The 19,801-nt window shown below is 47.2% G+C and overlaps 1 protein-coding gene across 16 annotated transcripts in view; it reads left to right on the forward strand.

The window, feature by feature from the left end:
- Sdr9c7 (short chain dehydrogenase/reductase family 9C, member 7) overlaps nt 1-16,842 on the forward strand; it is a 28,503-nt gene extending 11,661 nt beyond the window's left edge. For 2 of the 16 annotated variants that reach the window (XM_087555905.1, XM_087555902.1), the window contains exons 2-8: nt 868-946; nt 2,323-2,527; nt 2,714-2,780; nt 3,153-3,477; nt 6,947-7,205; nt 8,077-8,240; nt 14,047-16,842. In XM_087555905.1, coding sequence (XP_087412031.1) covers nt 3,177-3,477; nt 6,947-7,205; nt 8,077-8,240; nt 14,047-14,264 — 942 coding nt within the window. In that variant the 5' untranslated portion in view covers nt 868-946; nt 2,323-2,527; nt 2,714-2,780; nt 3,153-3,176 and the 3' untranslated portion in view covers nt 14,265-16,842. 16 annotated transcript variants of the gene reach the window in all.
- The last annotated feature ends 2,959 nt before the right edge of the window (nt 16,843-19,801 follow it).

Here is a 19,801-nt window from a genome sequence, read left to right on the forward strand (position 1 = left end):
GAATTGTATATACATGTGCATAGTAAGCCACCATTCAAGGCTCCGAGGACCCATCCTTCACCTGCCCCAGAGTACTTTGCTTTTTGAGATGGGGCATGAGCAGGGGCAGAGGAACTGGACTCAGTTTATCTAGTTCTGTCTCCCTCCTACCTCCTTAGGGTATGTTTCAGTGTGGCCAGTCCTTGCTCTCTCAAAGGGTGACCATTTTACTTTGGAAGACTCCTGTGGACACTGAGTGAGCTTGAGAAAGCACACGGCTGCCTGAATTCTCAGGCCTCACGGGCCAGCTAGGTGAGCAGATCTGGCGTTTGAAAGTGGGAACCACTCTTAACATTGTATACGGCCCTACGGTTCTCAGCCTACAATTTTATTGAGTCCAGGCAGCCACCACCTGGGCAAGAATCAGTAGAGAGGCCTAGAAGGTGACTGGATCCAGGGTAGGCCTACTCCAGGTCGTTTCTGAATTATTCTCTTCTGGGGCTAGATACCTCAAATGTATCTGTGTCTCCCAAGAACTGAATGCCTGCTGCCCCGCAGCCGGATCAGCCCTTAAGGAGCATTGCTTTGTCCTAGGCATAATGTCCTTGATCACTGACTTACCCAGGGGGTCAACAGAAACCTGTACAGGACATGCCATGGCCTCAAGGAAAGTATGAAGCACGTAGGTTTGTCACCCACCACTGCCCATCTCCATCACCTATGCACCTTGGGTCTGCCCTTTAGAGATGGGTTGATGAACCCCATACCATTGGTACAGAATGACCCAGTCTTGTGTGAGGACTAAAGTTATGTTTTAAGTTTAAATTACTGTGCCTAAGAGATCTGTTGAACAGAAGTGCCTCTAACTGTAAGCCTCTCTTGCCCAAGAACAGAGAACTCCCTGGAGTGTGGGGGTCTGCTGTCCAGGAAAGACAACAAGCCACATGTTTTCACTTCTGTAAACAAGGTCGGTTGCCCCAACTGTACAGCTCCCACATAAGGTGTGTGTGTGTGCGGTGCTATGTCGAGGTGGGTGCTTGCCCCCATTTGGACAAGGTGGGAAGTCTATAACCTGCTGGAATTTGCTTTAAAAGCAGCTAAGGTAATACATGGTCATTCTTTGGGAACCACAGGTGTCAACCTAGGCATCGGCATAGTCCTGGCCAGTATTTAATAAGTGTGCTTCAAATCTGTCTCAAAAAATTCTACTAGTTATTCTCACCCAGGGGGGTTAACAGTTGATGTGATACTCTCTTTACCTGCCTCCACTGGTAAAGAGTAGGGCACAAAGACATACCCATTGCTCCCCTTCTTTAGGGGAACTTTTGCTTCAGATTTCTGTATCAGACCCTCTAAACAAGGACGAGGTCAGCCAGTGACCTTTCTCATCCTGATGACCCTGGATGTCGAACCTCGAAGCAGTACCAGGTCCCTGAAATGTACCCAATGCTGGGCGTGGCCCCTCTAGGCTCACACACCCAGCTGATTTCCTTCTTTCCTTTGCTTCAGCAGCATCCCCGCCTGACTTTCTGCGAGCTCTCCACTCACTCTCTGTAATCTCTCTCTGGAAGTGCTGCCCCTGATAATTTTCAAATCTTGGCCTCACTCTCCCTATCAATTATCTCCCTTGGACCCAGAACTCTGCCCAAGCTCTTCTCACGGTTTCAGTGAGTTCATTGCCCAACCTCATCCCGTCTGGCGGCCCGGCAGTCTCAGAGAACCTCAGGTCAGAGATATCCATCCCCTAACTTCCCTCGATGCTGTGTCTTTAGCTCCTGACTTCTCTGACCATCATCTGCTGTTTCGTCTGTCCTTGGCCCCATACGTTCTCTTCGTTTCAACTTCTGCTCCCTCTCTCTTGCATATCCAGCTAGCCACAGCATCACGTGGTGCGTTAGTCCCTCCCTCGTTCTGCCACCTTCCCTGCCTTTTAGGCTCTCCAGTTTGAACTTCCTAAAACGTGCCTGGTCCTTGGGATAGAAAGAAAAGATCTTTCCCCAAGAGCCCTTTCCTCGGGGAGCCCGTGAGCCCTCAGTACTGGGCTTTTACAATGACCAGGTCACCAGCTAGTAGGATTGGTGGAATCCTGGGCTGGTTTCCGCCGGTGGAGGTTCCTTGCTGGTAACTCGACTATCACTTGCCTTCCATCCCCCAAGGTTCTGGTTGGTTTGGGGCGTTTTGTTTGTTTGAAACAGGATCTCATGTAGTCCAGTTTTTTGGCCTCTGGCTAGCTATGTAGCTAAGGATGACCTTTGAACTCCAGATCCTACTGTTTCTACCTCCCAAGCGCTGAAACAAATTCGTGGAACCACACCCAGCTGTTAGAGCCTCTCTACTTTTTAGAAGCTGAAACTCGTATCTCCAGCCTCTCCGAGAGAGACTCGGGAGTCAGGAAGTGGAGTCACACCCAGCCCGGGAAAACCCTGTGTTTTTTATCACCTCTCATGACGGAGACTCACCATCTGCAGAGAACTTCGTCATTGTGGCCCCTGCCTGAAATCCCAGCACCAGGCAGAGGCAGGATTGCCACCCGTTTTAAGTCAGTTTGGTAAGTTCAGGCTAGGCCAGCCAGGGCTGTTAGGAGACTGTGTCAGCATCTAAACCAAACTAAATTAATTAAAGATCTCTAAGGGCTGACGAGCTAGTGTTCGTTCCTACTGGAACTGGGAACTTGCAATTCAGCTTTTGTTTGCTTCGTATTAATGATTTTGTCTCTCTCTCCTTTTTTCTTCAGATAATACAAATTAAACCTGTTGACTTACCTGAATGCATGGCAGGTGGTTTTGATCCCTAGGCAGGAGGTAAAACTGGGGTGGGGTTTTCTTAAGAGAGCTTGGGTCAGAGCGGAATCCTTTATCTCTTGTGCCCCTTCCCAGAATGCACTTGCGTTCCCCCGACTATGAATCTCCCCATTTTTGGATCCCGCCCTGAAAGGTGGAGAGGAGAGATGGAGAGGCCAGGGCAGTGGCTTTGTCAGAGTGACACACTGCAGGTTGGACTTGAATTTCTTGCATCTGAGCTAATTGCTGTGGTAATGCAGCCACCTATAAAATTACAGAGCGGCTCGCCCAGATGCCCATATCTGTTGCAAGTCTCAGAAGCTCCCCTTTCCTGTGGGTTCCCGAAGGCTGCCTGCTGGGCTCTGAGCATCAGCCTATCCTACTGCCTCCTAGGTCGGTCCTCGGACATCAGCTCCAATGGCCGCCCTCACGGACTTTGCTTTTATGTACCGTTGGTTTAAAAATTGCAATCTGGTGAAAAACCTCTCTGAGAAGTATGTCTTCATCACTGGCTGTGACTCCGGCTTTGGGAACCTGTTGGCCAGACAGCTGGTTGATAGGGGCATGAAAGTGCTTGCTGCCTGCCTCACGGAGGAAGGGGCTCAGAAACTCCTGCAGGACACCTCCTACCAGCTACAGATCTTCCTCCTAGATGTCACTAAGTCGGAGAGCGTCAAGGCAGCAGCCCAGTGGGTGAGGGACCAAGTGGGCGAGCAAGGTGGGGTGAACTGCATTTTTCAACATCCTCTCTCTCTCTCTCTCTCTTCATCTCTCTCTCTCTCTCTCTCTCTCTCTCTCTCTTCATCTCTCTCTCTCTCTGTGTGTGTGTCTCATCTCTGTCTCTGTCTCTGTCTCTGTCTCTGTCTCTGTCTCTGTCTCTGTCTCTGTCTGTTTCTCTCTCTCTTTCTCTCTGACCCTGATGTCCAAATGGGGTTGGAAAGTTGAAGTAGAAACAGGCTGGGAGATTCTGGTCCTGTAGAATCATGGTTTGGCCAACTGACGTGAGGAAGAAACACCCTGAGGAAACCCCCCTACCCCCCCACCCAGGCAGCAGCTAGAAAGTTCTGAATGTCCAAACCTCTAAAGTGGTTTAGAGATTTCAGGAGTCCCACTGTTGGCTCCATGTTTCTTGGCAGGCTCAGGCTAGGGACAATCATTAAAGGGGCAAAAGGTGGAATTCTATGGCTGAGACAGGCTGGTCTCGTCTGTACATTGCCATAGATATTGCTGCCTTTGGGGGTGGGGGCTTGCTCCCACAGGGAAATGAACCTATGCTGGGGGCTGTCCCAAGAATATGTGGGGACTTGCCTGGTGGGCCTGTAGCATGCAGAGTGTGGACACAAGATGCTCACTTACGAGTACAGAAACTGGGAGAAGTACTGGCTCCTGCAGGTCGAGGCTAGACCTCTGCCCAGGTCAGGCCAACAACTTTAGCTCCTTGCTGATTTTCTTTTTAGCCCTGTCTAGTACATGCTACATTTTAATTTTTTTAAAAAAAGTATATTATTGTTGTTTAATGATTGGTGTGTGTCTGTGTGTGTGTGTGTGTGTGTGTGTGTGTGTGTGTGTGTGGCATGCATGAGGTCAGAAGACAGCATTGGTTCTGGGGATCTGGAAAAAGAAAGGAAAGTAGGAAAAATGTGTGTGTGGAAGTCACTTCTCTCTTTCCACTGTGTGTGCCCTGGGGATGGGGATCTTCAGACTTCTGCTGCAGGACTTTCTGCTGAGTTATCTTGCTGGCCCTCTCTTTATCATGTGTTCTCTGCTGCGGTAGCCTTCTGAGAGCGGGCTTTGTGTCTTTTTTACTCACCCCATGTCCTGAGTGTGGAGGATGAAGCCTAGCACCTATGAAGGTGCTCAGCAGCTGGTTTCTGAAGAGTTAGTTAATGAATAATTCATCAGGGGTGAGCCTCTTGCACCATGCTGTCCCAGCCTGTTTCCTGAATGCAGCCTCCTCCAGCCTTTGGTGTTCCTTACTCATTGGGTGTATCATCTCCTGTTGCTCCTGCAACAAATTCATGCAAATGAATAGGTTTAACAGCACACATTTATTACTTCATAATTCCTGAGGAAATAAATCCGAAATGCTTCTTGATACTCAAGGTCCCAGCAGAACTTTGTTCATTTGGGGGACTCTAGGGCAGAGCTCACGTCCAGGTTTCCCACCTTCAGAGGTTACCTACATCCTAACAGAGAAGCCTCAGATTCTAACATGTCGGTGGTCTATGCTCCGGAGAGGGCCATACACCACTGATGCCTCCGAGAGTGTGCTGGAGAAGCACACTATCATTCCTTAGCTCGTGGGTCATTTCCTCTTCCAGTAAGCTTGGGCTGTGTCCTTTTATTTTTCTTTTTTAAAAAAGATTTATTTAATTTATATATGTGAGTACACTGTAGCTGTGTTCAGGCCACCATGTGGTTGCTGGGATTTGAACTCAGGACCTCTGGAAGAGCAGTCAGTGCTCTTAACCACTGAGCCATCTCTCCAGCCTGGGCCATGTCCTCATGAAGGTATTCCATTTCTCTGGTTCTTTGGCTCCTGCATTCTTCTCTCGCTTATGTGTCTTGTGGCTATGTGGGCTTACCCAGTGAACTTGAGATAATGTCTCCTAGCTCAAGTTCAGTTGATTAACTGCCTTCCCCCTATAGCTCTTTCCCAAGCAGCCTAACAATTCCCGGGTTCTGGGAAGGCGACATCTTTGGAGGACCGTTATTTTTTGTGTGCCACCTGGCAACATCTTCTGTGTAAGAAGCATGAGGGAGTGTGTGAGGTGATGCACACCTGCATCTCAGAGCAGAGAAACTGAGGCAGGAGGTTAGAGAGGCTCTTGTAAGCACAGACAGCCATAGAGCGCCGACTATCATCTAGTTATTCTTTATAGGGAAACAAAGATAATAGGTCCCATTTCCTCAACTCACTGTCGGAGGCACCGACAGTCCACGGCCCTCTCTGGAGCACAGATCACTGACGGGTTAGAGTCTGAGTCCCAGGAGGCTCATTTCCTCTTCTGTAAGGCAAGAGAGTTCCCTCAGCTGGGAAGGTTCTAAGTCCTGACAGCTTGTGATCTCCCTGTAGTCTCTCTAATTTGAAGAAGAGCTAAGATGGGGAGAGGTGTGGCTGAAGTGGGGACCCCAGAGCTAGGGGAAAGACGGGTCAAACTCGAAGAATGCATCCTGATCTGCCCGTAGGAGAGAGTAGCAGCAAGAGGGTCTGTGCTAATCAATGGGACTGCACCAGGGAAAGGAATGGAAGGATCAGGGGGATGGGCTCATGGCATCCCTAAGGAAGGAAGAAGCTTCCATTGTCTTTACCAGAATCTCTTCCGGTGGGATTTCTCTCAGAAGTTAAATACACAGAATCGAAGGAACCTTCTCCGACAGCCCCTTCCCCTAGCAAGATTGGGGGAATAACTGTGCTAGCGTTGTTTGATGAGGGACCCGAGGCCAAGGGCGAGAAGGGATCTATCCAAGGCTGGACCTAGAACCAGACCTAGAACCTGAAGTTCTTCAACCCTGAGACTCTGCAAGAGCTGGGTATCCATATTGATTTTACCCAGTCCTACTACCTAATTTAAAGAGATAACAATTTCCACAAATAGTTATTAAATATGCCTTTGCATTTATCTATAAATATTCTTACCACACTTCTCTTTCTGATGTCTGAGCTCCTGGAGGTGTAAGAGCCTGACTTAGTCATTCGATGTCTCCTTTGCTTGTTAACTGGCCCAGAGCAGACACATGAATGAATGAATGAATGAATGAATGAATGAAGTTTGCTAGATGGATGCACAGATGGACTAGTTTGGTAATAGTGAAGTGGAACTTTTTTTTCTACTTAGAAGAATTGACAAAAGAATGCGTGGTGAGAAAATTCAAGCATTAACCCATGTGCATGAAAGTGTTGTGTCTCTTACTCCGTGTCCCATGCACAGCGAGGGTTGCAGCTGCTACAGAGGCTGGTCTAGTTGCCAGACCATAAGAATCAGGAACCCTCTGACCTGCCGTTTGCCAGCTCCCATGGCTGTTCTAAGCCACAGCACCCTGGAGCACATCTGCTCACTGTCCTTGTGTGCTGTTCACCTGCTCTGCCATCCTTAGGCAGAGCCGTTGGGTGGTGGCCCCTGGAACGTCCTCAGAGGTTTTGCTGATTGCCGTGTGATTCTGTCTACCTATCTCTCCTACCCTAGGCCTCTGGGCCCTGGTGAACAATGCTGGAGTGGGCCTGCCCAGTGGTCCCAACGAATGGTTGACCAAGGAAGACTTTGTGAAAGTGATCAACATAAACCTGGTGGGGTTGATTGATGTCACATTGAACATGCTGCCGATGCTCAAGAAAGCCCGGGGCAGGGTGGTCAACATGTCCAGCTCTGGTGGCCGAGTGGCTGTCATCGGTGGCGGTTACTGTGTCTCCAAGTTTGGTGTGGAAGCCTTCTCTGATAGCATCAGGTGACGGGGTCCTGGTACCAATCCAGGTGGGGATCTTGGGGCTTTGCCACAGTAATGGAGGCCGGAGAGTGACAGTGTGTGGGCAGTGTAGTTCAGGGCGGGGGTGGGGGGAGAAGCTCAAATAGCAGCTGGTGCCTTCTCCAAGGACCAAGAGAGAAGTGAGGAGGAAACTGTGTGGGGTGAGGATAGAAGACCCTTGGGTGGACCCAGAGTGAGGGAAACCCTGATAGGTCTGTAAGGGAGAGAGAGGAGTGGGGAGGGAGAAGAAAAGAGAGGAGGGAGAGAGAGGGAGGGAAGGAGAGAGAAAGGGAGAGAGAGGAAGAGAGAGGGAGAGAGGCAGGGAAGGAGAGAGGGAGAGGGAAGGAGAGGAGGGAGTGAGAGGGAGAAAGAGAGGAGGGAGAGGGAAGGTGAGAGAGAAGAGAGGAGAGAAGGAGGGAGGGAGGGAAAGAGAGAGGGGAAGGGGAGAGAGGAAAGATTGACTGACTGACTGACATCCCAAACAGAGAGAGACCTGGAGCAGAGGTGCATCCGGAAGCCCTCAGAAGATGCAGGCCTTTTACAGACCCTATTCCTTTTGTCATGTGGGTGCTGTAGGGCTGAGTGGGAAGAGGCCTGGAGGAGGCAAGGCCTTGGCCTAGATTCTTCACTGGCTTCCTGTTGGCTTGGCCTAATGCAAATTGCCACAGACTACTGATCAGTTGGGGGAAGGACTGGAGCCCTAAGGAAGGCTTACTTGCATGAAAGCAATGTTGAAATTAGCTTCTGTGGTAGGATGAACACTTTCAGGTTCCCAGAGAGATAGGTCCTTCCAAATGTGTCCCTGATGCTTATCATTATGAGGCTAAACCAAGTGCAACTCTTAATCTCACAGGCGAGAGCTTCATTTCTTCGGGGTGAAGGTCAGCATCATCGAGCCAGGAAACTACAAGACATCCATTCTGGGCCAAGAAGCTCTGCAATCACGCATGAGAAAGCTGTGGGATCGGCTGCCACAGGAGACCCGAGATAGCTACGGAGAGGAGTATTTCCAAACCTGTGAGTCTCCAGGCAGAAGTGGGCTTTCTGAGGAAGATCTAGAGGTTTGGGGTCACTGGCTGGATTTCAAGTTAACGGATGACGGATGAGGTGCAGCTCCAGAGAGCATACAGACATAGTAGCAAAGCCAGAGCTTGAGATTAGAGCCCATGTAGCAGAGCCACAGTGTGGGGACAGGGAGGGTGTGTAGAGTGATGCTGCCTGCTCCCACACTTGTCCTCCAAACATCAGGTACAGATAGACCTAGCTCTGAGAAGAGAATTAGCAAAGCAACAAAGAGCACGGATGCTGAAGCCAGACTGCCTGCTTCCAGGCTGTCTTAAAACCTCCTATGTAGCTCAGGATGACCTTGAACTCTGGACCTTTCTACCTCTGCTTCCCAAATGCTGTCATCACAGGAGTATACCACCAGGCTCCACTCCACTGGTCATCTTATGCCTCAGTCTTTCATCTGTACACAGAGCCTGTGGAGCTGAGAAGATATCCCAGTCAGTAAGATGCTTACTGAGGACCCCAGTTTGTATCCCTAACACTCACATAAAAAGCAGAGAAGGAGGAGTCATAGGGTCTGCTGGCAGTCAGTGAGCTCTAGGTCCAGTGAGAAACTGCCTCAAAAAAAAAAAAAAAGAAGACTTGAGGAAACCACCACTGGGCATGTCACCCACCCCAGGCAGGCCTCCACATGCCTCTCCCTCAAGATGCTGTGAGAGCTGCTGTGTAAGAATAGCTTGCTAAAGAGGGTGACAGGTGACAAGCATGTGGAGCTGAGCCTAGATGGCTCCCAATCTCTCACCAAGTAAGCAGGTGACTGTGACCTTTGGAGTTCGGAGGGTGGCAGAAGGCAATCTCAGCAGGAACATGAACCACTGGGGCACGTGAGTGAGTATGTGAAGGGGCAGTGGAGGAGGAATTGACAGTGGTGGGCATATCCTAGTAGAAGGGAGAAAGCCATTCTGAGGATCAGAGGGCCCCACATCCCCTTGGAGTATACTGAATTGGAGATTTCAAAAGGGGGAGGTGCCATGAGACTTCCTTCTGCAGTATCTCCTTGTTGCAGCTCCCAGGGCCTTCAGGGAGAACTCTCCTGGCAGCCTCCTCCTTTGTGAGGGTAACTCTTGATGATAGACATATGCTGTGACACAGTTTGCTGACGTGAGTTGTCTGGCTGCCTGCCAAGGGAGGCAGAGCTGGCCCTATGCATGTTCCTGAGGGAAGCAGCCATGGGTCCTGCCCTATTCCACACCCTCCAGATGTCAGCAGCTTGGGTCCCTGTGGCTGAGGCATTGTTGGTGCTGTTTAGGTCAGATATAAGTTCTCCAGGTTCAAGTTTCAACTGTCTCCTGGAAAGGTAGTTAACCTCTCAGTTTTTTCATTTGTAATGAGTTACGGTGAGAATTCAGTTCGCACACACAGACTCACACACATACATACACAAGACATACACATACACACACAGAGAGAGACACACACAGACACACACATACATACACATACACACAGAGAGAGACACACAAACACACAGGCATACACACACAGACACACAGACACAGAGACACACAGATTTGTAGAAACACTGGGTCCCTGTAAGAACAATCTAAATTCAAACCGTGTGGTTATGGTCATTCTCTTCCTTTAGATTGAATATGGCCTTCTTTCTACCACTATGCTGGCACTATAATGTACCTACACGCTATAATTTTTTTTTCCTTACAAAGATAGAACTTTAAAGAATGATTATTCAGCCAGGTGGTAGTGGAGTACACCTTTAATCCCTGCGCTCAGGGAGGCAGAGGCAGGCTGATCTCTGTGAGTTTGAAGCCAGCCTGATCTACAGTGTGAGTTTTAGGACAGGCAGGCTACACAAAGAAACCCTCTCAAAACAAAACAAAACAAAACAAAACAAAACAACCAACCAACCAAACAAACAAACAAAAAAAGAAACAAACCAAAAACAATAGGATATTCAAAGGTGCACGGTGGTACAAACCTCCATTCCCAGCACTCAGAAGGCTAAAGAAACAGACCATCCTGAACTACATGGTGAATTTGAGGCCACCTTGGGCTACAAAGTGAAACTTTGTCTCAAAAATAAACAGAAATGATCCCAAATCCAAAGGGACGTGTTTGTAAAGTATAATATTCAAAGATGTTTGAGGTGTTGGTTTTCTGCTCCTGGGACAAATCACTGAGATGATCAACAGAAAGAGAAAAGATTTATTTGCCCTGCACTGTTGAGGACTTTCAGTCTAGGATTAGTTGACCTTATAGTTGCGTTGGGCCTGCAGCGATACAGTCTATCAATTGCTTGCAGCTGAGCAAAACTTTTCATCTCCTGGCAGGGAGGCAAAAGAGAACAAGAAGGGTCTGGGGCCTCACCAGCATCCCCTCGGAAGGCTCCTAGAGATCTAAAGACCTTTTACCTCACTTACCTTAATCTAAAGATCTAAGATTGCCTAATAACACCAAGCTGGGGCCCAAGCCTTTAATGAATAGGTCTTTTGGGGGATACCTAAGATCCAAACTATAGCAGTGTATGTCAGTCTGTCAGTCAATCTGTGGTAGGTCTAAAACTGCCCAGGAGTGTGAGCATCTCAGTGATGCATTTTCCTGAGGCAGTCTCCCGATTTCTTGGTGTTACTTTTAGCCCTATCTGGGGCAGAACCATATTAAAGTGGCACATAGTCCCAGAACAGGACAGCAAGCAGAGGACAATGTCCTTGTTCTGATGGATCCCAGGGTAAACTGCAGCCAAATGGGTTAAGGAAGATCTGAAGAGGGACTTCTTGTCTCATCCTCACCCTGCTGGGAAGCCATCAAAAATTCCCCTTTAAGTTCCTTCTTAGGGAATATGTATGTATACGAAGCACAGGAGAAGGGAGCAGAAAGTTGAGCATTAGGGCCAAAGTGAAAAAGCCGGGTGCAGACACTTTCTAGAGAGCTGTCTCAATGATAAAAACTCTTTCTCAAGGACCCAAATCCAAATCCTACGCTCTCTGTCACCATCTTGGAGAGCAGAGTGCCGGGCGGGAATCTGTCTGTCTTTCCATTCCATGAAAAATTGTGTGAGAACCACCTCTGTATCTGGGCTCCTCCTTCCATGTCTTCCTGAGGACCTTTGCTACCTTCTGAGGCCCAGCTCCCATCTTCCCTTGACCTGCCTGGGCTCTACATCCCTGAGGGAGGGAGTGTGCAGAAACCGAGTACCTCTTCACAGTCACCCTTCTGCTCAGACCTCATTGGTGGTGTCCCAGAGCAGCATCACTAAAAGCCTTGTGAGAGTGAGCGTGTCTCTTTGAGGGGTGCGGGGGCAACATGTAGCTAGAGTTTTCTGCAGTTTCCTCCTCCTCAGGCAGCTCCTTACAAGCTGGCTAAGGACTCTTGAGTGCCATCGTCCAGGTCCACCAACTATCTCCAAGCATCCTGGAAACATCCTGACCTGGAGGGGTTTGGTTTTTTAAGATTTATTTATTTATTTTATGTATGTGAGTATACTGTACTGTCACTGTCTTCAGACACACCAGAAGACAGCATCAGATCCCATTACAGACGGTTGTGAGCCACCATGTGATTTCTGGGAATTGAACTCAGGACCTCTGGAAGAGCAGTCAGTGCTCTTAACCACTGAGCCACCTCTCTAGCCCCCCTGGCCCAGAGTTAATAGATGATTCACTTGCCTAGAGCAGGCCAAAGTCAGGACAGCTTTGCTACTGTTTCCCAGATTTAATACCTTGTTGGGAAGTCTGGCCCTCAAGGCCTCTTTCTCTGGAGTCCTTACTCTTGCTGAAGTTTGAATCCCACCCCACGCCCATTCTACACACCTATCTCTGTCCCAGAGTCCAGGAGGAGGGGCATGGCGAGGTGCCTGAGATGCCTGCTGTTTACCTCACGAGCATCGACAGGCTTGAACTACTCAGCCCCCATCTGGATCTCCACACCTGTGTGCAGAAGCACTAATTTTAATACTTTTCCCCCAGATGTTTCTGTAGACAACAGACTCACAGAAGAAAAATTAACAGCAGTAACTAGGCATCCCACTAGCCAATTGTTTCACTTAGTTTCAATTTGTGTGTGTGTGTATGTGTTTGTATGTGTATATATGTGTGTATATTGTGTATATGTATGTTTGTGTGTGTGCATGTGTGTATATGTATGTATGTGTATATGTATATATGTGTTTGTGTGTGCATGTGTGTATATGTATGTATGTGTATATGTATATATGTGTTTGTGTGTGTATGTGTGTGTACGTATGTGTATATGTGTGTATGTGTGTATATGTGTGTGTATTTGTGTGTACCTGTATATGTGTATGTATTTGTGTGTATATGTGTGTGTATTTGTGTGTGTGTGTGTGTGTGTGAGAGAGAAAGAGAGAGAGAGAGAGAGAGAGAGAGAGAGAGAGAGAGAGAGAGAGAGGGAGAGACTATGCACCTCTTTCATTCTATATCATCTACTCTGCTATTAATCACTGTTATGGTTTGAGTTGGAAATGTCTTCTGAAAGCTCACTTGTTACAGGCTGGGTCCCCAGGACAACAATATTCAGAAGTGAGGCCTTCTGGGGAGCCATTGAATCCAAGGGTTCTGATGTTATCAATATGTGCTTGTATGTGTATATGTGCGTGTATGTGTGTGTGTATATGTGTGTTTATGTGTGCGTATATGTATGTATGTGTGTGTATATTAGTATATGTGTATATGTGTTTGTGTGTGTGCATGTGTGTATATGTATGTATGTGTATATGTGTGTAATGTGTGTAGCCAGTGGGCTATAGTTCAATGGTAGAGTACTTGCCTAGTGTTTCTGGAACTCTGTGCTCAATCCCCAGAACCACATGTACACACACACACACACACACACACACACACACACACACACACACACACACACACACGGAGGCCAGGAAAGATTAGGGGAGACAGGTGTGAAAGCTCCCACTTGTAATTCCAGTATTTGAAAGACTAAGGCAGGAGGATTGCCACGAGTTTTGAGGTCAGTCTGTGCTATATAGTGAGTTCCAGGCCAGCTCAGGATACAGAGTGAGATTTTGTCTTCAAAACCAAACCAAACAAACAAAGGATTAATCTACTTATGTTTCATACTTCTCTCACGTGTGGAAGATAATGCAGACTTTATCTGGGCTCTAATTGAAATAGTGTGTGTGTCCTTAAGAACACGAATTTTGGGACTGTATTATGCCCTGTCCCCATCCCCCATCCCTCCTTCCTTCCTTCTCCACCTCTTGTCCATCTCTTGCTCCTTCTTGGACACCATGAGGAGAGCACTTTTCACGCTATCCCCTGATGTTTGACTTCATGGCAGTTCCAGAGCAGCAGGACTGAGTCAAAATAACCCTTCCTTTTATGTCTTTCTCTCAGAGACAATCATCTTTGCTATTCCCTAGGGTCCACATTATTACAAATAACCACAGCCTATGCTCCAGGTCAGACAGCTACCAAGTGATTTATTATAGAAGAATTGGGCAGGATCTTTTTGTTGATCATCTAATAAAACAGTGAGATTTCAGGACACAATTCTAGTGTTTAGAGAGAGAAAAATAAGGTCTGATAATGATCCTGTAAATGGGTGCTTAGGTGAGGGATACTGTGAATTGTGTGTAACAATCCTGTAAATGCATGCTTAGGCAAGGGATACTGTGAATTGTTTGGGGACTTGCTTTAAATGCTGAATTGAACTTCTGATAGTCAGGGACCGTGGATAGAATTCAGCGGGGAAAGCGCATTTTTAAAAAATAATAACAAAGGCTTTTGTTCTATCTTCCTTTCACCTCCAATGTCTCAAACAGACACTGACAAGTTGGTTAACTTGATGCGGACGGCAGAACCAAGGATCAGCGATGTCACCAACAGCATGGAGCATGCCATTGTCTCCCGGAGCCCCCGCATCCGCTACAACCCTGGGCTGGATGTCAAGCTTCTCTATATCCCCCTGTCTAAGTTGCCCACCCCCGTGACAGATTTCATCCTTAGCAGATACTTGCCGAAGCCAGCAGATAGTGTTTGAGCTGGCAAGCTCAAGGAGTAGCCGTTAGGGCGTAGGGGAGAGGGCAAAGGACCATGGGATCATGAGAGGTGGGCAGAGAACAGCATGCTGGGCTCATTCCCACTGCAGACTGAAGTCTCCTCCCATCTGCTGGGGCCTCAAGAAACCTGATGAAGCCCCTGCTGATTTAGAGGGTTGCAGCATAGGCCCCAAGACACCTGTCACCAAGGCAGGTACTTGTGGTCCTTGGCCTGGAAAGGTCGAGAAGAAAGCTGACTTCTACTGAATGACAAGCTGTCACCACCTCTGCAAAACACCTTGGGACAATCTAGCCCACAGGAGAATCCCGGCCCCCTCCCCCACAGCTCTCTAAGCAGGCGCTGGTTTGTGTATATATGAAATACGTAACGTGGCAGCAAGAACTGCCAGGGCATATCCAGAGAAGGTTTTAAGTAGTTTTTTTTTCTTTGCATTTCTCTATCTGTAGGTGACCGGGGTCCATATAACACTTGATTCTTTAATCACCACTGGTTAATGTTTCAGGTATTTATTGAGCACTTACTACCTACCAGCACCAAAGCACTCGCTGGAGGTATGTGAGGATGATGAAGTCATGAACTTGATTTTTTTTATTGTTTATTTTGTGTTTTACTTTGTTACAATAGCTAGCAGCAGAGATAGGACAGTGACAGAAGGGACAAAAATCAGAAAAAGGAAATTTGAAGAACCCTAGAGTTCAAGAGTTCCCAAACTTGGGTGTTTACCATGATCTCTCACTCAGTTAAAATGCATATGGCAGCTGGAGAGACAGCTCAGAGGTTAAGAGCTCTTGTGCCTCACAGAATCTTGGTTAGATCCCCAGTATCCACACGGTGTCTCACAGCCCCCGTAATTCCAGTTCCGGGGATCTGATGCCCTCTTCCGACCTCCACGGGTACCAAGCATACATGTAATGTGTGTAAATATATGCAGGTAAAAACACACCTACACATAGGTAAGATAAATCTTTAAGAAGTGAGTGCATGTGGCTATTAGCCCAAATGCTCGAATTACCCTAGATGCACAGAACACATGAAACTCAAGAAGGATAACCAAAATGCGAATGCTTCACTCCTTCTTTAAAAGGGGAACAAGAATACCCTTGGAAGAGAATAGGGAGGCAAAGTTTAGAACAGAGGCAGAAGGAACACCCATTCAAAGCCTGCCCCACATGTGGCCCATTCATATACAGCCACCCAATTAGATAAGATGGATGAAGCAAAGAAGTGCAGGCTGACAGGAGCCGGATGTAGATGGCTCCTGAGAGACACAGCCAGAATACAGCAAATACAGAGGCGAATGCCAGCAGCAAACCACTGAACTGAGAACGGGACCCCCATTGAAGGAATCAGAGAAAGAACTGGAAGAGCTTGAAGGGGCTTGAGACCCCTTATGAACAACAATGCCAACCAACCAGAGCTTCCAGGGACTAAGCCACTACCTAAAGACTATACATGGACTGACCCTGGGCTCCAACCACATGGGTAGCAATGAATAGCCTAGTAAGGGCACCAGTGGAAGGGGAAGCCCTTGGTCCTGCCAAGACTGAAACCCCAGTGAACGTGATTGTTGGGGGGAGGGTGGCAATGGGGGGAGGATGGGGAAGGGAACACCCATATAGAAGGGGAGGAGTTAGGAGGATGTTGGTCCGGAAACCGGGAAGAGGAATAACAATTGAAATGTAAATAAGAAATACTCAAGTTAATAAAGATAAAAAGAAAGAAAGAAAGAAAAGAAAAGAAATTCATGTTCAGACAGCAACTTGAATGAACCTCAAAAAAAAAAAAAAAAGTGAGTGCATAAGGAATCTGGGCACAGTATCTCATGCTTGTCATCCCAACACTTATGGTGCTGAGACCAGAGGATTTTTGTGAGTCCAAGGAAAGACTAGATTACAAAATGGGACACTGTCTTAAGAAACAAACAAACAAAAAAAATCGTAAGAACCTGGATGTTAGAAAATCTGATTCAATAGACTTGAGGCAGAGCCCAGATCTATGAACTATGTACCAAGGACCTAAATGTTCCTGTGCAGCTGGGAGCCAGTGATAGTCCTGCAGGAGAAGCCACCAATGGGCTCAGAGTGGGAAGTCATTTTCCCAAAGGCCCCCAGCTAAGTGACCAAGCAGAACCCTTTTCCAGCAGGAGATGAACTGTTTGTAACATCTTCAAATAAGTCATAGAACTAAATAATTCATATCTTTAAAAGTAGCTACAAACTTCTGGGTTATATGAGCTCTTGATGAAAAAAAGTACTTTTTTGATCAAGTTGATATACTGAGTATCAAATCCAGAGCCTGAGCATTCTAGGCAAGCGCTCATCACTGAGCTATATCACCAGCCCACGGATTTTCAATTTGCTTACTCAGAAGCTCAGGATGGCCTTGAACTTGTTATAGCTTTCCTCAAACTCATGAATCTCCTGCCTCTGTTCCCAGATGATATGATCATAGACATGTGACACCAGTCCCAACAATAACAGCAATTAAATAAATAGAAATGTTCAAAAATGTTGCTGTTTGTGGAATAAAGGTCAAATATGATTATTTAAAAATCAAAATGTCTTTCTGTCTCATCAACTCCTGGATGAGGTTGAAGATAAATATGCCTTAGTTGTTTCTGCAAACTCTTTGCAAATAAGGCAACTGCCACAGTTTCTAGGAATTAACATGAAAATACAGCTAGGCTGGGAAGGGGACACATATATAATCCGCTACAATCTGTTAACCTCTATTCCTAGCACCAGGTTCAGGCAGGGGTAAGGGTGCATCCTTTCAATCAAAGCACTGAGAAGGTAGAGGCAAGAGGATCCAGAGTTTTAAGTTGCTCTCTGTTAGGTATGTGTGAGGCCAGCTTGAATCACATGAGACGCTGTCATAAACAGATGACACAGAAAGTGCACTGCAACTCTGAGGTCGTTAGAGAAAGTATGGAGTTTGGAGAATGAAGTACAAATAATGTTACTTCTGGACTGGTCCTTATCTCCATGAAGGTGTCCTTCCTCCAAAGACATGGCTGGCAAGAGAAGAGGGTCAAGGCTTCTGTGGGAGCTTCTGGAAGCACTTTGGGAAGTGGTGAGCCTAGAGAGAACCACTGCTTGCTGAGTGCGTGTGTCCAGGTATATGACAGCCTGGATAAGGTCAGAAAATATTCGTGCGTCCCACTTTACACTGCAGGAAGGCAGCAGGAGAAAGACAGCTGAGGGTATATGCACTGCCACAGCAGACACCTGAGTAACTGCGTAGGTGGGAGACTTCATTGTAGCAGCTGAGAATGTAGCTCAGTGGTAGAGCATCTGCCTAGCATGCAAGCAACACCGTCCAGGGCTCAGCCTCAAGCACTTCAGCAAGAAAAATCAGTTGAGTGTCTTGGTGGAAGAGCTACCCCTCAGTGGGGATCAGAGGATAGCGCCAATGAAAGTGAAAGGTGTGGGTCAAGTCCCAAGTGAACGTGTATTATTGATGGGGACCGATGCCTAAGAGCCATGGGAATTAGCAAAGCTTTCCTCTGGTCCATGTGGATGTTGAAAGCTTGTGCAAAATCTAGGGACCTCAGCTTCCCTCCCCCAATGTTTACAGTCTGAGACTGCTCCCCTACAGAGACCACCACCCAGACTAGCTAACAGCTCCCTGCAGTCTACAAAATAAATGGTTTCCATTCTGGGGTTGTTACACAGTAGCAAGTGCCACTCCCGACCAACAGCAGCTTCTCTGTACTTCTGTCTCTGTCCCTTTTCTTCTTTTTCATGCTCCAAACAAGTTCCTAGGATCAGGCAGTGCTGGAAAAGATACCAGTCCACCTCATAGTAGTTGAAGTGTTTGTTTGTTTGTTTGTTTGTTTGTTTGTTTGTGAACTTTGTGACTCTTACTTGCTCCGGTATTAAACTTTACTTCATCTCATGTTAGGACTGTGATCTTTTTTGTAGCTATTTTTTTCTCCATTTAAAAAATAATTATTTCTTTTAAACATTGTTTTAGGTGAGGTTAGAGGCCCAGCCCTCACATCTTTACTCCTAACAAGTCAAGAGGCAGAGACAGGTAGATCTCTGTGAGTTCAAGGCTAGCCTGGTCTATGTAGTGAATACAGGACAGCCAGAGCTGCACAATGAGACAATGTCTCAGAAAAAAATTAATGTTTTTACTTAGTCTTTGAGAATGTCATACATTGTATCTATCATACTCATCTCGTCCCAGTTCCTCCCAGATCATCCTTCCCCAGCTCCCTATGCAACTTCATTTCTTTCTCTATCTTAAAAACAAAACAGAACAAAACAGGAATTCTGTTTGTGTTAGCAGACAGTACTCATGGGGTAGGACTTGCCCTGGAAACTGGTCAATACCCCAGATGCCGCTCCTTGAAGGAAACTGATCCCTGTCCCAGCAGTGATCAGATGCCAACAGTTCCTCAGAGACTCGTGCCCACTCCGCACCCCCTCCCCCCACACTGGGATTCTGTCTGGCTTGAGCCTGTGCAGGTCTTGTACACGCTCTCACAAGCTCTGTAATTCACGCGTCTGGAAAAGTTTCCCTGAAGTCATCTACACCTCTGACTCTTCCATTGTTCTGCCTTCTCTTTCTCACAGATCCCCGAGCCTTGGAAGGCTGAGCCTTCCCACATCTTTTCTCTCACATTGAGCAGTTGCGAGTTTCTGTGAATTGTCTTCTCCTGAAGGAAGATGAGGGTCGAATGACGCACTGATTTATAATTATCGCAGTAAGTTATTAAGAGATGCTTTATTGGCTTTGTCCACTTAGCAGAACAACAGTACTAGGTTTCCCCTAGGAACCATGACCTATCTGGTCACAGACTCATGGCCTCATTGACAGTCAGATGTGGGTTATATATCATAGAGCAGGCCTTCAAGCCCGTTTGAAAACACATTTGGGCCACTATTTCATCAGGGGGCCATATCTCACCAGGCAGGCTGTTAGTGTATAACCTGCAGGGCTCAGAGATGGGCGCGATTGGTGCTGACTTTTCTCCTCTGGTCACCTGTGCGTCACTTTCCAGTACTGTGAATGCTAGCCAATAGGCACCAGTTAGATTTCTTCATGTTCTATGACTCAAGTATGTGGTGTCTTCAGCAACAGGGTGTTGCCATCAATCGGGTTCTGGAGGTAGCCAATGACTTGTAATGTTTGGGGTGGGGTTCTATGGGAACCTATTGGCCAACAACTCAAAAACCAGTAACATATTCTGCATACTGGAGATTTTATTTGGTAATGTATCGTGTCTAGCTGAGGTATTGTCCTCCGTCTTAGGGTTTTACTGCTGTGAACAGACACCATGACCAAAGCAACTCTTATAAGGACAACCTTTAATTGGGGCTGGCTTACAGGTTCAGAGGGTCAGTCCATTATTGTCATGGCAGCATCCGGGCACGCATGGTGCAGGAGGAGCTGAGAGTTCTACATCTTCATCTGAAGGCTGCTAGGAAAATATTGACTTTCAGGCAGCTAACAAGGGTATTAAAGCCCACACCCACGGTTACACACTTATTCCAACAAGACTACACTTCC

The sequence above is a fragment of the Rattus norvegicus genome, chromosome 7 (genome assembly GCF_021556685.1).
Source record: "Rattus norvegicus strain SHRSP/BbbUtx chromosome 7, alternate assembly SHRSP_T2T, whole genome shotgun sequence".
In the NCBI taxonomy this organism is placed as follows: domain Eukaryota; kingdom Metazoa; phylum Chordata; class Mammalia; order Rodentia; family Muridae; genus Rattus; species Rattus norvegicus.